The following is a 16,134-nucleotide window of genomic DNA, read 5'->3' as shown; positions in this document are numbered from 1 at the left end:
TTAGTAACCACCTATTTTTTTTTTTCTTAAGCAAACAAAACTAAAGAGTTGTGATCTTAAGCTTACGTGTATACTACAAAAGTTCATGCAAATACCAATTGTTATGTTGCTTTCAAACTTAACAGGCAGGCTTCCATGGGGGTTGTCTTTTATTATTCACAGGCTTTGTCGAAATCCCTTAAAACCAGTTTCTGCTATTTAAACATGGCGTCCCCATTAACCCTCATCTCTTTTCCGGTTAGTTCCCACGTGGGGAGCTTGGGTACCCTAGCGAAATAGGCTTTTGCCCGCTTCGTTCATAGGAGTTATTTTATCAACACTGTGTCCCAAACTTAGACCATCTTCTGAATTTCCACCCAATTCTTTAATTTTACGCAAGTTGCTAGCTTTCTCTTCAGGACCTTTCAGGCTATTAGTTTTCAATTCGAACTCTTTGTTCAAGCAGCATCTCAAATTCTGCCTTTTCACACCACACTCTGGAATAACAATAGCATGGGGGGCCCCGTCATCTTCCAACTCAACCTGTAAGTGATCCGCAGGTTTTAAATTTTCTTCATTCAATTTGGGAACTACATATTTCCCGTTGTCTTCAATGATAATATTCATCTCCCCACTTTTGATCTCCGCATTAACTTTTAACACACCTTCGAGCACAGACACCTGGGAACTCTCACTTCCCACTATTACCAAGGTTAACCCTTTCTTCGCTGAACCAAGTCTATCTGACCCACAAGGACTGCCTTCCTTGTCAATTGAATCAAATACCTCAGACTTTTTCTGAGCTTCATTACTAGGTTCAGTACCACGTGCATCCACATCCTGGACACACTCCAAAGGGACATTTGCCTCTTCCAGGTTTTCAATACCCGTGCCCGGTCCAAACTCTAAATTCCCCTGATTCTCCCAGCTACTCTCTGGGCAACTCCCTTCCGGAGTAAACTCAACCCCGCGGGCTGAAACAACCTCATCTGCCAACCCAGCAGACTTCTTCAAGGTAAGGGCACCCTTTTCATCTAGGACTGCCCTCATTTCATTATCAGGAACACCTTTAGAATTTTCAACTTCTTCAAACAGTTCTGCCAAACCAGACAGATCATCCATGTCCAACTCTGGACCTTTTAACAGCTCTATCTGTTTCTCATCTTTATCTCCTACCTCTAGAACTTTTCTCCTCGCTAAGGGCAGGTCTACCTCCTCTCCCTTACTCTCTTTCACTTTACTACGCTTTGTTTTTCCACCCTCTGAACCCTCGTGGTACAGGGTCGGTAAAAACGTCTCGGCCAAATCGACACTGGCCAGATTTAAACTGCTCTCGTTCTCAGCTGCCTTTCTCGACATGCTACGAGTAACCGCGCATGCGGGATAGATCTTGGACGCTAGGGGCGGGGCTGCAACGCTCACCGGCCGGCTCGTCAGCGTCATTGCTGACCAAACATTACCACCAGCTAAATCGTTACCCAGAAGGACGTCCGCGTCAGTTCTCGGGAATTCTGATCGCACCCCCATTTCAACTGGTCCAGAGACTAGCTCACAATTCATAATGACCCTATGCAAGGGCACCATTTCCGTCCCTTTGCCTATTCCTTTCACAGCTACCATTCCCGTCTTGTGACCAAAATCTAGTACCTTACTGCTGATCAATGATAGTTCAGCCCCCGTGTCTCTCCAGATCCGTACTGGAACTGGGGTGCCTCCCTCCCTCACGGACACGGTTCCATTTGACATACAAGTCTCATACCCTTCTCGTACTCTGTCTACCCGGGGCTCTCTTGTCGATTTACTGATTACTACGGCACATCCGATAGGGACTGCTGCTTTCCCTTTTCCTGTCTCTTTCTTCGGAGCAAAGCACCTAGATGCAATATGCTCCCCCTTTCCACAATTAAAACAGGTGAAGCCCGGAAGTCTCTGGCCGTCTTGCCTTTCCCCCTCAGTCTTACCACTAGCTCCCGGCGGGACCTCTGCCTCAGCCGGCGGGCTTTCTCGATCATTCCCACGGTCTCTCTGGGAAGTTTTATTCGAGGAAAAGTTTGTCTTGTGGGTTAGGGCATATTCATCTGCGAACCTAGCAAATTCTGAGATGGACTTATTCGGCTTCTCATTCAAATACATCCGGATATCCTCCGAAACACAACCTTTAAATTCCTCAATCAGAATTAACTCCCTGAGACGCCAATAATCCTCGTCCACTATTTCTGCGGTGCACCAATGGGCCAAGAGCACACCCTTCTCATAGGCAAACTCGGTATACGTCTGATTCCACCCTTTCTTTAAATTTCTGAACTTTTGTCTATACGCTTCAGGTACTAGCTCATAACTCCAGAGAATGGCCTTCCACCAGCTTTCGCTATTACGGGATCGCTAGCGTTTCTTCTGGTGCGTCTGAGGGGCTGTTCCCACAGACCCTCTTTTTATCCTGACTCACAGGGTCTCAAGCGTCAATCAGGTTGGGATGATGCAATCCCTCCACCAACCTCCTCCTTGGTTCATTGCCTGGGGCTTTGATTGCATCGTACAGGATGCAATACACAAGTCCGTCTCCAAGAGACAATAGTCGGTATCAATGGGTCCGCCTTTCGGAGGCCAGGACACAGTCCAACCCTTTTGTGGACTGTGCATGTCTTTCTCTCATTTCCTGTGTCCCCTGAACTGACTTAATAGTGATCTTGCGATTCTCACAAAGGAGGGGGCTACCCCGCACCCTTCGGCCCCTCAGAGCTGTGGCACATTCGTAACACACCTAATAGCAGTCACAGTTGAAAAAGTGTAATTGAGAATAGGATGGGTAGGGATTGGGGAATAACTGCTCTTGCTTCTGATGAATAACTTTTAAAAAATATATAAAACAAGGCATTTTTAACATTATCTGATGTATACAGATTCCACAATTGCTTGTTTTGGAAAAATACCTAAGCAAATAGTTTCATTAATATTTATACAATTTAAGTAGATTATCTCTTCTACAAATGCAAGCCTTAATTTATGTTCCTTCTTATTAATCCTTGCTGAAATATACATAATGCCTATTGTTTTTATTTGAGTTTACTTAAAGTACTGTTTCATAATTTTGTGCATGTTACAAATTAGCAAAATTATGGTATAAACAATGCAATTTTACTTTAAATGCCCAGTCAAGAGCTCGTTATCTGGATTTATAAAGCCATGTCAGACTTATTGGCTCTGCTGTTTCTGGATATCTGAAATCAGATTTTGTTTTGTAGGTAAACTGGGAAAAGCGTATTCTGAAAAGTTTAAACAGTATGTGCACAGAGATGAGCATCCCTCTAGCAAAAAAGGTACAGCACAACTTATTACTTTACCCTTTAAAATACATTTCTGTAATTATTTAGCCGCTGAAGCCTAAAGACTTAAGCAGACCTTTTTCTAAGCAGAGATCAGCCGATGAACAGGAAGAACTTCTGCACAAATGGAATGAGATGGGCACTGACGAGCCAGGTACGTACATAAGTTCATGTGATCAAACCTGATTGGGAACAAGGACATGTGAGAAATGTGCCTGTTCCTGCACTGTTCAAGGGTTAGTGAGACTGTCAATCCATGGATGTGTTCTGAGATTCAGCCTCAGCAATTGAGCAACCTTTCCGCTTCTTAAAGTTGATTATTTTGATGCAGTTGTGGGGACAGGAGATGGTGGGGAGGTAGGGGAATAAGTGAAGTGGCACTGCTTGGTATTTAGGTGGCAAAATGGAACTTTTTCCTCACTTACTGTATGTATTCAGATTCTGTACAATGTTCTGGCAGCCTGAAGTTCTGCCTAATATAGGAGCTGGTATAGCAAATAGATAGTTTCTTACCAGAACAGTTGTAAATATTCATCAGAGAATGTATCGAAGGTCCATCTACTATGGCAGAGTGAAGAAGTTTCCCTTAGCCCGTAACTTCAGCTTTCTTGCTTTGAGAGTCCTTGGTGCTGATACTATGTTCCCAGAATAAATGTTTACCTTTACTACTATTACTTTGCCCAGTAAACGTTGACACAAGAGCAAAATTAGTTTTTTTTGGAATAAATATCACTCAATAGTTGATATGAGTAATGCTTTTCTATGTTGTGTTATTACTAATACTATATAGTAAGCTTTAAATATTGTTGAACGTTTTTGTTAACTCCAGATGCAAAACATCCATCTTAATTTTGCAATATATTATTAATTTTGGCAAACATTACTCCTGTGTGGCATATTAGAGCTATATGTTAAGGGAAAAGGTTTTTTAAAAAATACTGCCAAACTAAAGTTCCCTTATTAAATCAGTTGACCAAACTCATCGCATTCCTAGTTCCCTAAAGTGCATACCTGTGATGCCATGCTAGATATAATCTCTTCTTAAGAGATGTGCAAACAGCAGTCAAAATTGCTTAGTCAAGGCCAGCGGTCCCCAAGCACCGGGCTGCAAAGCATATGCTGACTCATATTGCTTCATACCGCCAAATCATATCATTTCCTCATGGCGTGGTAGCACATGCTTTGCGGCTCGGTGGTTGGGGAACACTGGTCTAGGCCATCTTATTTTGCTTCTAAGTAATCAAATGCTGCTTTTTGGCAGAACCTTAGATATTATTTATTTTCCTTGAAGGATCATGCTGATATTTTTCTCACTTCTACTTTCATTTTTTGGAAGTAATATTATGAAGGCATTGATTTTATTTTTGATGTATTAAATTATATAAGCACTAGATTTTTGAACAGCTGATTTAATATATTTTACTAGATTTGAGCCGTTTCCGACCAGTTTACGCTCCTAAAGATTTTCTAGAGGTAAGATTTCCCACTTGATCTGACCATTATCCAAGAAAAATCAAGATGTGGTAGATTTATGTTGTTTCAAATGTGATCTCATTGGTTTCATTTTTTTAATTATCATTGATATAAATTTTAATGAGTCATTTAGGTATAAACATTAGGAATAGACAATTTTTTAGAATAAAAAAATTGCTTGAATTCTCTTATTTTCCTTTTGATATCTTTTAAACTTAGCCAACTGTGACAGTTAATAACTGAATAAGTCTTGTATGTAACACTGCATGGCTGAAAACATGTATCACATTTCATTCCATTCAGCAGAGGGAAAATGAAATTTTTCCAGCTCCCGATTGTCATTGCTTGTTGCAATGGTAGAGCAAAAGCTACAGAGGCAGAAGGTTTATTGGCTGCCTTGGAAGTGCAAATAGTTCTGTCATGGGAAAGTATCCATCTGTCAACAACCCTCAATCCTTTTTGTATCAATAAGATCCCCTTGTTTACTTCTATACTCCATTAAGCATATGCAAAATCCGCTCCAACTTACATCATATGTCATCCCTTTCATCCCGGAAATCAATCTGGTGAACTGATTCCTTACATATCCTTACTTAATAATGGAAAGCACAGTTGTACCTATTCGTCCAGGTGTGGTCTTGCTAGCACTTTGAAAAGGTTGCATTAAATGTGCCCAATCAAATCAAGAATATCATTGAAACATTCCTATGAACATAGTACAATATAGTATTTATCCTAGCAAATGTTCAAAGTACAGTAAATTTATTACAGAGGTACATATATGTCTTGGTAGAATCAGCAAAGTCAGTGATTCCTAAAAAAGAAAAAGCACAAAGAATAAATGGATGACGGATGGAATCAAAAATCTAATGGAAGAAAGGAGACAGAAGAAAGCAAATCCTATAGAATACAAATTCTTAGATAAAAATGTTAAAAGCTTATGTCAAAAAGCCAAAGAAGAATGGTTAAACCAGGAATGTGACCAACTAGAAAAAAATCCTATTACTGATCCAAAAAGGTTACATCTACAAATCAAGAATATCACTGGTAAAAAGCTCCTCTGTCCTTCAGGTGGATGTTTGAAAGCAAAGGATGCTACCATTATCATGGAAAAAGATGAGATTATGAACAGATGGACTGAGTATATTCAGGAATTGTTTGAAGACGATCGAGGCGAAAAACCAGAAATTAAGTAGAACATTGAAGGTCCGAAATCTGAAGTTCATAATGCAATAAATAAGATGAAGAAAGGAAAGGCAGCAGGTCCTGATGAATTAGTAATAGAACAAATTATCACCCTTGAAGATTATGGAATTGAAAAACTTACTGATTTAATCAATGACATTTATGAGACTGGAATAATACCAGAAGAGATGAAAAAATCAGTATTTATCACTCTTCCTAAGAAACCTGGAGCAATAGAATGTGAATTCAGATTCAGATTCAGTTTATTGTCATTTAAAAACCACAAATGCAATGCAGTTAAAAATGAGACAACGTTCCTCCAGAATGATATCACAAAAGCATATGACAAAATAGACTACACCAGAAAATCCACATAACGTTTGGCAATCCTCAATCCACAGTCCGGAGAGGCTGCTGCGTATTAATATCACGCTACCGTCTTAGCATGTTCCCCGGAAAGGAGCTCCAATTCCACCAGACAAACGACCAAAAACTAAAGCTACAAGACCTGCACAAAACCACATAGTTACAACAGTGCAAACAATACCATAATTTGATTAAAAAAAACAGACCATGGGCACGGTAAAATTAATCCAAAGATGTTAAAAGACTATAAGTTACATAGGACCATAAGTTTAATGAGTCATTTCACCAAGATACTTCTATGAATTTTGATGACAAGAGATAAAAGTAAGATACAAACTGAAATAGGTAAAGAACAAACATGACGAAATCTGCAGATGCTGGAAATTCAAACAATACACACAAAATGCTGGTGGAACACAGCAGGCCAGGCAGCATCTGTAGGGAGAAGCACTGTCGACGTTTTGGGCCGAGACCCTTCGTCAGGACTAACTGAAAGGAAAGATAGTAAGAGATTTGAAAGTAGTGGGGGGAGGGGGAAATGCGAAATGATAGGAGAAGACCGGAGGGGGTGGGATGAAGCTAAGAGCTGGAAAGGTGATTGGCGAAAGTGATACAGAGCTGGAGAAGGGAAAGGATCATGGGACGGGAGGCCTCAGGAGAAAGAAAGGGGGAGGGGGGGAAGCACCAGAGGGAGATGGAGAACGGGCAAACAACTAAATATGTCAGGGATGGGGTAAGAAGGGAAGGAGGGGCATTAACGGAAGTTAGAGGTCAATGTTCATGCTATCAGGTTGGAGACTACCCAGCCGGTATATAAGGTGTTGTTCCTCCAACCTGAGTTTGGATTCATTTTGACAGTAGAGGAGGCCATGAATGGACGTATCAGAATGGGAATGGGATGTGGAATTAAAATGTGTGGCCACTGGGAGATCCTGCTTTCTCTGGCGGACCGAGCGTAGGTGTTCAGCGAAACGGTCTCCCAGTCTGCGTCGGGTCTCATCAATATATTAAAGGCCACACTGGGAGCACCGGACGCAGTATACCACACCAGCCGACTCACAGGTGAAGTGTCGCCTCTCCTGGAAGGACTGTCTGGGGCCCTGAATGGTGGTGAGGGAGGAAGTGTAAGGGCAGGTGTAGCACTTGTTCCGCTTACAAGGATAAGTGCCAGGAGGGAGATCGGTGGGAAGGGATGGGGGGGACGAGTGGACAAGAGAGTCGCGTAGGGAGTGATCCCTGTGGAAAGCAGAAAGGTGGGGAGGGAAAGATGTGCTTGGTAGTGGGATCCCGTTGGAGGTGACCCCACTAAGGAGCACCAGGCCATTGTCTCCTATACCATCACCAACCATATCAACTCTGGAGATCTCCCATCCACTGCCACCAACCTCATAGTTCCCACACCTCGCACTTCCCGTTTCTACCTCCTATCCAAGATCCACAAACCTGCCTGTCCAGGTAGACCTATTGTCTCAGCTTGCTCCTGCCCCACTGAACTCATTTCTGCATACCTTGACGCTGTCTTATCTCCCCTTGTTCAATCTCTTCCCACCTATGTTCGTGACACTTCTCACGCTTTGAATTTTTTCAATGATTTTAAGCTCTCTAGCCCCTGCCGCCTTATTTTCACCATGGACGTCCAGTCCCTGTATACCTCCATCCCCCACCCGGATGGTCTCAAAGCTCTCCGCTTCTTTTTGGATTCCAGACCTAACCAATTCCCCTCTACCACCACTCTCCTCCGTCTAGCGGAATTAGTTCTTACTCTCAATAATTTCTCCTTTGGCTCCTCCCACTTCCTCCAAACCAAGGGTGTAGCCATGGGCACTGGTATGGGTCCCAGTTATGCCTGCCTTTTTGTTGGCTTTGTGGAACAGTCCATGTTCCAAGTCTATACCGGTATCCGTCCCCCTCTTTTCCTTCGCTACATCGACGACTGCATTGGCGCTGCCTCCTGCACGCATGCTGAGCTCGTTGACTTCATTAACTTTGCCTCCAACTTTCACCCTGCCCTCAAATTTACTGGTCCATTTCCGACACCTCCCTCCCCTTTCTCGATCTTTCTGTCTCCATCTCTGGAGACGGCTTATCTACTGATATCTACTATAAGCCTACAGACTCTTACAGCTACCTGGACTATTCCTCTTCCCACCCTGTCTCTTGCAAAAATGCTATCCCCTTCTCACAATTCCTCCGTCTCCACTGCATTTGCTCTCAGGATGAGGCTTTTCATTCCAGGATGAAGGAGATGTCTTCCTTTTTTAAACAAAGGGGCTTCCCTTCTTCAACCATCAACTCTGCTCTCAAACTCATTTCTCCCATTTCCCGCACATCTGCCCGCACCCCATCCACCTGCCACCCCACTCGGGATAGGGTTCCCCTTGTCCTCACCTACCACCCCACCAGCCTCCAGGTCCAATGTATAATTCTCCGTAACTTCCGCCACCTCCAACGGGATCCCACTACCAAGCACATCTTTCTATCCATGGCCTCCTCTACCGTCAAAATGAATCCAAAATCAGGTTGGAGGAACAACACCTTATATACTGGCTGGGTAGCCTCCAACCTGATGGCATGAACATTGACTTCTCTAACTTCCGTTAATGCCCCTCCTCCCCTTCTTACCCCATCCCTGACATATTTAGTTGTTTGTTTTTTTTTCTCTCTCTGCCCATCACTCTGCCTGTTCTCCATCTCCCTCTGGTGCTTCCCCCCCCCTTTCTTTCTCCCGAGGCCTCCCGTTCCATGATCCTTTCCCTTCTCCAGCTCTGTATCACTTTCGCCAATCACCTTTCCAGCTCTTAGCTTCATCCCATCCCCTCCGGTCTTCTCCTATCATTTCGCATTTCCCTTTCCCCCCGCTAATTTCAAATCTCTTACTATATTTCCTTTCAGTTAGTCCTGACGAAGGGTCTCGGCCCGAAACGTCGACAGTGCTTCTCCTTATAGATGCTGCCTGGCCTGCTGTGTTCCACCAGCATTTTGTGTGTGTTGTTAGGTAAAGAACAATGTAGTTTTGTGAAAGACAAAGGTACAAGAAACGCAATGTTGATGTTAAGGATACTATCAGAACGAGCTATTCAAGTGCAAAAAGATTTGTTTGTTTTATTGGCTACACAAAAGCATTTGATAAAGTGAAGCACAATAAGTTATTTGAAATATTACAGGAAACTCTAGATCTAGATTCAAAAGACCTCTGCCTAATCAGAAATCTGTACTGGGAACAAACCGCCGCTGTAAGAATAGATGAAGAAGTGAGTCAGTTTATGAAAATCAAGAGAGGCTTAGACAAGGGTGTGTTTTCTCCCCTGATTTGTTTAATGTGTACAGTGAAACAATATTATAAAAAAAGAGACATTTTTGGAATCAAAGTTGGCAGTGAAAACATCAATAATTTCAGATATGTGGATGACACTGTGTTAATTGCAAGTACGGAGGAAGAACTACAAAACTTAATTGATATAGTTGTTGAAGAAAGTGCAAGAATGGGTCTATCCATCAATTGTAAAAAGACAGAATGTATGGTGATATCCAAAAAGAAGGAGAATCCTATCTGCAGGCTGAGAATAAACGGGGAAGACAGAAAACAAGTACAGAACTTTTGCTACTTAGGAAGCTGGGTGACATCAGATGGCAGGTGCGATATGGACATCAAAAGAAGAATAGAGATGGCAAAAGACACCTTTATGAGAATGAAGTGTATACTGACCAACACTAACCTAGGCATGACAACCCGCCTCAGAGTACTGAAATGTTACGTTTATCCAGTTATGTTATATGGCTCAGAATGTTGGACAATATCTAGTACCATGAGGAAACGAATTGAAGCAGCAGAGATGTGGTTTTTGAGGAGGATGGAAGGAATATCATGGACAAAACAAATATCTAATGAGGATGTCATGAACCGAGCAAGCACAAAAAGAGAAATAATGTATGAGATCATGAAAAGGCAATGTTACTTCATTGGACATGTGATTAGGAAAGAGGAGTTAGAATGCACAGTAATTATGGGAAAGATTGAAGGGAAGAAAGCAAGAGGAAGGCAAAGACAAATGATGATGGAGACAGCAGCCAGAGAACTGGAAATGAATACCAATGAATTGATCCACTTGACCCGAAACAGGAGTGTGTGGGCCATGGCATTCAAAGCTCAAACTGGGCATGGCACCTGATGATGATGATGATGATGATGATGACATATATATCATCATATACTACCATGAGATACATTTTCTTATGGGCATTCACAGTAAATACTAAGAAATGCAATAGAAACAATGGAAAACTGCACATAGCAAAGACAGACAAAAAGCAAATTTATTTGTTTATATATTATTATTCAGAACATGAGTTGTAGGGTCCTTAAAAGTGAGCAAATAGATTGTGGAATCAGTTCTGTGTTGGGATGAGTGAAGTTATCCCCTCTTGAGGGTTGAGGGGTAATTACTGTTCCTAAACATGGTGAGGTAGAAATTGAGACTTCTGTACCTCCTTCCTGATGGCAGCAGTGTGAAAAGTTCATGTTCTGGATGGTGGGGGTTCTTGATGATGGATGCTGCCTTCCTGTGACAGTGTTCCTTGTAAATGTGCTCAGTGATGGTGAGGGCTTTACCTGTGATGCACTGACCTGTATTTACTACTCTTTTATTTAGGCTTTTCCATTCAATGCCACTGGTGTTCCCATACCAGGCCATGATGCAACTAGTCAGTGTAATCTTCACTACGCATCTGCAGAAGTTTGTCAAAGTTTTAGATGGCATGCTGAATCTGTGCAAACTTCTAAGAAAGTAGAAGCACTGCTGTGCCTTGTTATTAATGACAGTTATGTGCTGGACCCAAGACAGATCCTCTGAAATCTCCCTCCTATATGCCGATTTGTCTCCATCTTTGATTTGGCCAACAACAGTGGTGTCATCATCAATATGGCATTGGAGCTGTACTTAACTTCACAGTCATAAGTGTAAAACGAATAGAGCAGGGGCTATGCACGCAGCCTTGTGGTGCACCTGAGCTAATGATGATTATGGAGGAGATGTAGTTGCCAATCCAAACTGACTGGCATCTACAAGTGAGGAAATGTTTATCTACCCTCTTGTCAGTTGGCAAAACAAAATGAGTTCAGAGATTATTCATAGTTTCTCTATGTGTCTCTCTCTAAACACATACAGTAAAGAAGCTTTTATTTCTCTTTTTCATTTTTGGGTTTTTAGGTTCTAATTAATCTTCGCAATCCAAATTATGACAATGGTGATCCAACTGGTGTGCACAGTAGTTGGGGTTTAATCAACATTCCTTTACCAGTAAAAGACCTTCCAGAGCTGGTAAGCAGAATTCTACTTATAAAGTAGGCACTTTTGGTGGATTAGTTAGCAATCAGCTTACGAGCAATATGTGAGTCAATTAACTTTGAATAAAATATAAGTTAAAGGATTATGGAGCAAAAATAATTTGTACATTTATACTTAAGTTGAAGCTTGAAAATAATTGTGTATTTAGAGGTCACTGTTACCACTATTGCCTTTGAATAATTCAATGTTTGATCAGCTACAAGGGCATTCAGGGTAGTTGAGATGTAAGCTTGTTTTTGTATATTTAATGAAATTGAATTGCAGTTGGTTGTGGGGATATGGTATTACAATGGGGAGGAAAAGACTGGTATCTGGTGGAGAGTCTTAAAATCCACTTTAAAATGCTGAGGATTGAATTTCCATTGGTTTCAACTAATATGAAGGGAAAACAGGTGGAATTGTAAAAAAAAAATGAAAAGGTTCAGGTAATTTAAAAAAAACACCAACTATTTTAGTTGTTAGAACTCAGAAAATACTGGAAATACTTAGCAGGTCAGGAAACATTTGTGTAGAACAGAGCTTCCCAAACTTCTATGTGCCCTGGACCAGTACCATCAACCAAGGAATCTGTGAACCCCTAACTGGGAGCCTCTGATGTAGAGAGAAAGAGAATTACTCTATCAGGTCAATGACCTTTATTGGAGGGCATTCTTCTGAAACTTTAACCTTACTTCTCCCACCACAGATCCTACCTGTTGCTCTGAATATTTCCAGCATTTTTTGCTCTAGTTCTGATTTCCTGTATTTGTAATACTGTGGCAACTGGTGTCTCATTTCAGTTTGACTTGATTCTAATTGTCCCATATGTTTTTAAAGCATTTTCAAGCTAGTGTTAAGAATAATAAAATATTTTGTGGTATTCATTAATAATTAGGTAAAGTATATAGTATTCTATTTGTTTAATTTTGGATAGTGTTATGGTGATTATTGAATGAAATGGAAGAACTATAGCAAGTATGTATTCAGTGACATGATGTGGGTAGTTGCAGAAAATGGATGTTTCTGACTTGTGGAGGAATTGGTTCACAGATGCCCCCATGAATGTAGCCCTCATATAATCTGGAGATTGCTTGTGTTTTCCTTTTGGATGATATTTAGTAATAAAACAGGTGTTAATATGCAGATGTGGGGAGTAGGAGCAACATAGTATACACAACACCTGACATCTACTGTAATTAGCATCTGTGAAGAGTTAATGGCTTCTTTGTCAGAATAAACAAATGTTTTTATTTGGCTTGCTGTCCATCTGAATTCTTCAGTGTCATTCAGTGCTTAATAAGTGTTTGATAAGTTGTATTAGATGAGGTCTATTAAAACAGAATGAAAATACCATTGAAAGAACTATTGGTTCTTCATGGTTAGTTTTCATTAAGCTCATTGGTAATTACCATTTTTCTGTTGGTGAAATCAAAATCTTGGTCATTGAATTTCTTTATAAAGTATTCGTTTGTTTAAATTTAGAGACATTTTAATCTGCTGTATCTCGTAAATATCCTTTCTAGTAGCCTAACAGGGGAGTAGCCTATTGACCTATTCCGCAGACTCTATCTGTATTAATCTTAAATTGACTCTAAATGCAAAATCAATCTCAGCAACATTATTTTGTTCCTAGACCAGTTTGGCATGAACTCATTTGCACTTGGATTGTCTTCTAGCATATGTAAACACATTGGTTTGTGGTTTAGGAAGTTCTGGAATAAGACCATGTTCTGACCCTCAGTGATGCAATATTTTGGAGCTCAAACTAATTGTGGTGCTTTAAATATGTTAGATAATGCTCTTGATGTTGTAAAATTGTTTAATAGAACAATGCATTGTAAACATATACAAACATAAGTTTTTTACTTTTCTTAATTCTTGCAAGAGGGAATTGTATCCGGAACTAGGGTTGAATTATGAACAACTTGGTATTGATGATTCAATGCAGATCTCTCCTGGTGAGTATTCGTAATTATTAAATACTTTTAGAGTTTTAACTGATTACTAATTTTTGAGGCACTTTTATTAGAATGACTAACAGGACAGCAAAGTGATACAGCTGACGGGTACTGCTCCCCCAAAGCTTCAGTGACTTGGGTTCAATTATGACCTCTGGCAATGTCTGTCTGTCTATTTTGGTCTTCCTCCAGGTGCTTTTGGTTTCATCCCATGTCCTAAAATGTCCTTGTTAGCTAATCAGCTAAATTACTCCTCATGTAGATGAATGTGTTGTTGTTGATGGGTGTGGGTGGGAGATAACAGGTTACAGGGAAATAATAAAGGAATGAGATTGCACAGAGAATCAGCATTGCTCTGAACCAAGTGGCCTCCTTCTATGTCATAAGGAGATATATGAGAAACAAATAAGTCAAATCACGTATCTAAATTATTGCCCTCTGCTACTGTTGTCTATGTCCGTACTTTTGCAATAAACGTTCTCATTAAAGTTATTGAGCAGTTTTATTTGCATATTAATGCTTGTGCAATCCATGGATGAAATGACATTTAATAAAATGCCGTTCTGTAGCTCCTACGTTTAGTACCATTGCATAAAGAGCAAGCTAAATTTTAAATGGTGTAAAATGTTATCATATCTGTTACGTTATCACAGTAGTTATAGTATCCTAGCAGTTTCCTAGTTCGCCTGCAGTGTAAAGTCTTATTAGTGTTTATAGGATCAGTACTCGCCGCTGTTGATCTATCAGGCAAAATTCCATCCTTTTTATTATATACTTTGTCAGATCAAATGTCACAAAATTCTGGTGTTTCAGATTATGTAGTAATATTTCTTTTTCTTCAAAGAGATCCCCTGTTTGCTTTTGACTGTCGGAATTGTTTCATGTAATATTTGTTTCCATATTTAGGTTAAACATGACTGAGCCTAACACGGATTTCAAAATGTGTCCTTCATTTCAAGTATGAAAAGCTGTTTTCTTTCTTGCAGCTGCTATGGTTTCAAAAATCAAAGGAGCTAGATAAATGATAAATATGTTTATTAAAAAAAGGTAAAGGCAATTCTGGGGTGTCCAGTTTAAGAAAATGATATGTCACTGTGTGCAAACATATTGATTCAGTGAAGTAAGGCTGGGCATTGAAAACTCTAGTTATTAACAAAATGCAGGGTCACTTCTTTTAGAGAACAGGTGTTACTAATGCAGACCAATACACCTAAAGTTAGCACTGGTAGAGTAGAGAGGGGCACTGGGAGAGATTTATCTATGTAGTCACACTTTGGAGCATAATATACTTTATAAAAGAAGCCCATGTGTTCATGGGGAGAACGTACAAACTTCTTACAGACAATGGCAGAATTGAACCTAGGTCGCTGGCGCTCTAATAGTGTTTAGCTAACCACTATGTTACCATATCATCCATATAATCTTGAATGTTTTCCCTCAATACAGAAAACATCTGTGGGTCCAAATTTTTAAAAAATCTCAGGATAACTCCTAGTGTATAAATATTTGCTAAATGGATAGTTGATGTTATGGAAGATGTGAATGACTGGTTTTCTAACTAATACCCTTCTGTCATTGAAAATCCTCTTACAGAAGCTTTTGAAACTGAGTACATACTGCTAGGACAGAAAGGTAAGAACCAGTTAGAAACTATATGGAGACAAGCATTTGTCAAAATAAGGTATTGATTTGCAAATTGTTTATATAAAAGGAGTTTAAGATGTGCAAGCATCTGTAAAGAATTAACTTAGAAACATAGAAAACCTACAGCACAATACAGGCCCTTTGGCCTACAAAGCTGTGCCGAACATGTCCTTACCTTAGAAATTACCTAGGGTTACCCATAGCCCTCTATATTTCTGAGCTCCATGTACCTGCCCAGGAGTCTCTTAAAAGACCCTATCATATCCGCCTCCACCACCGTCGCTGGCAGCCCATTATACGCACTCTCCACTCAACTCAACAACTTAACCCTGACATCTCCTCTGTACCTACTTCCAAGCACCTTAAAACTGTGCCCTCTCGTGCTAGCCATTTCAGCCCTGGGAAAAAGCCTCTGACTATTCACATGATCAATGCCGCTCATCATCTTATACACCTCTATCAGGTCACCTCTTATCCTCCGTCGCTCCAAGGAAAAAGGCCATGTTCACTCAACCTATTCTCCTAAGGCATGCTCCCCAATCCAGGCAACATTCTTGTAAATCTCCTCTGCACCCTTTCTATGGTTTCCATCAATAAGCTCCAAGACTTAGGCCATGATACCTCCTTGTACACCTGGATCCTTGATTTCCACATTTGCAGTCCCCAGTCTGTTTGGAAAGGCAACATCTGCTCCATAATCATCATCTACACAGGTGAACCACAAGGCTGTGTGCTTTCCCCTTGCTCTATATTACTATATGACTTTGAGGCTAAGTACAGCTCCAATGCCCTATGTAAGTTTGCTGACGACACCACTGTTGATGGCTGAATCAAATGTGATGACAAATCAGCATATAGGAGGGAGATTCAAAAATCTGGTTG

General features: G+C 40.6%; 1 protein-coding gene across 1 annotated transcript in view; it reads left to right on the top strand.

The window, feature by feature from the left end:
• The window catches only part of tbc1d19 (TBC1 domain family, member 19), a 136,444-nt gene that overhangs the window by 49,049 nt on the left and 71,261 nt on the right, over positions 1-16,134 (top strand). The window contains exons 5-10 of the mRNA XM_073064869.1: positions 3,222-3,296; positions 3,393-3,456; positions 4,729-4,775; positions 11,534-11,644; positions 13,536-13,608; positions 15,202-15,240. Of these exons, the coding sequence (XP_072920970.1) occupies positions 3,222-3,296; positions 3,393-3,456; positions 4,729-4,775; positions 11,534-11,644; positions 13,536-13,608; positions 15,202-15,240 (409 nt within the window). The remainder of the gene's footprint in view (positions 1-3,221; positions 3,297-3,392; positions 3,457-4,728; positions 4,776-11,533; positions 11,645-13,535; positions 13,609-15,201; positions 15,241-16,134) is intronic.

The sequence above is a fragment of the Hemitrygon akajei genome, chromosome 13, assembly GCF_048418815.1.
Source record: "Hemitrygon akajei chromosome 13, sHemAka1.3, whole genome shotgun sequence".
Lineage (NCBI taxonomy): Eukaryota > Metazoa > Chordata > Chondrichthyes > Myliobatiformes > Dasyatidae > Hemitrygon > Hemitrygon akajei.
The sequence above is the reverse complement of the archived record's forward strand: the minus strand, read 5'-3'. Positions and strand labels throughout refer to the sequence as shown.